We start from the raw sequence: 1,216 nt of genomic DNA on the forward strand, positions 1-1,216 counted from the left end.
GATGAGGACAAGACACTACTGTTGCTAAACTCTATTCCTAAGAGCTACGAGCATTTCAAGGATGTGATGCTCTATGAAAGGGTGCAGACTATTACTATAGAGGAGGTTCAATCTCTGATTAGATCCAAAGAACTTCAGAGGAAGCATGACAGGGACAAGGAAGTCAGCGGAGATAGTCTTATTGTCAGAGGAAGATCAGACAAGAAAGATTCAAGAAATGGTCAGTACAGATCAAGATTAAACAAGGATGGCCGGAATCAGTCATCAAGGGGATCTTTCAAGTGCTATCATTGTCACAAAGACGGTCATTTCAAGAGGAACTGCCCAGACAGGAAGAATAAGTATCAAGAAGAGTCAGAAGAACCAGGAGAAGCAAGCGTAGTCTCTGATGACTACGATTCTGCTGAGGCCCTAGTGATCACAGAATTTGAATCCAGTAAGGAGTGGATCCTCGACTCAGGGTGTTCTTTTCACATGTGTCCTCACAAAGACTGGTTCGAGACACTGCAACAGGAAAATGATGGGTTCGTTCTACTGGGAGACAATAAAGCTCACAGGATTGTTGCAAGTGGATCAATCATGATAAGAATGTTTGATACGTACCAGAGCTCAAAAGAAATTTGATTTCTTTAGGTACGCTGGAGTCAAGCGGATGCTCGTTCAAGGCAGAGAATGGTTGCATCAGAATAACCAAAGGCCCTCGTGTCGTCATACAAGGAGTCAGAAAAAAAGGGCTGTACTCTCTTATCGGAAGAACCATGATTGCTAAGTTCATGTACTGTTTGGACTTAGCAGACTCAAGCAAGGGCTGAGGGCTCCTCAGGGGCCAGGTGGAGGGAATCTTTACTTCGAAGCTTCTCAATTGAGGGTCAAGGTGGAGAATTGTTATTTTGACCCTCAATTAATGAACTAAGTTAAAAGGGCACTTTTGTAATGTGGTACCGCCACCTACCACATCTCACCTACCGCTCACCTACCGGCCACCTACCACCCACCTACCTCCCACCTACCACTCTCTTGCTTCTATAAATAGAGAGGGTATGAGGCTTAGGAGAGCAAGGGAAGAGATCTTAAGCTACCACGAAAGAGGAGAGAATAGCTAGAGAGCTAGAGAGGAGGAGAGTATCTTGAGACCTTGTATCAAGGTGTCGCTTGAGAGGGAGGTCATAGAAGGAAGATGAGGGCTCAACTCTATGTATAAGCTATGTATTCTTCA

General features: G+C 44.7%; 1 protein-coding gene across 1 annotated transcript in view; it reads left to right on the forward strand.

The window, feature by feature from the left end:
• Nucleotides 1–624, forward strand: part of LOC110025306 — a 2,622-nt gene extending 1,998 nt beyond the window's left edge. The window contains exon 3 of the mRNA XM_020725722.1: nucleotides 43–624. Coding sequence (XP_020581381.1) covers nucleotides 43–624 — 582 coding nt within the window. The remainder of the gene's footprint in view (nucleotides 1–42) is intronic.
• Nucleotides 625–1,216: the final 592 nt, after the last annotated feature.

Source organism: Phalaenopsis equestris, unplaced genomic scaffold, assembly GCF_001263595.1.
Source record: "Phalaenopsis equestris unplaced genomic scaffold, ASM126359v1 Scaffold000297, whole genome shotgun sequence".
In the NCBI taxonomy this organism is placed as follows: Eukaryota; Viridiplantae; Streptophyta; class Magnoliopsida; order Asparagales; family Orchidaceae; genus Phalaenopsis; species Phalaenopsis equestris.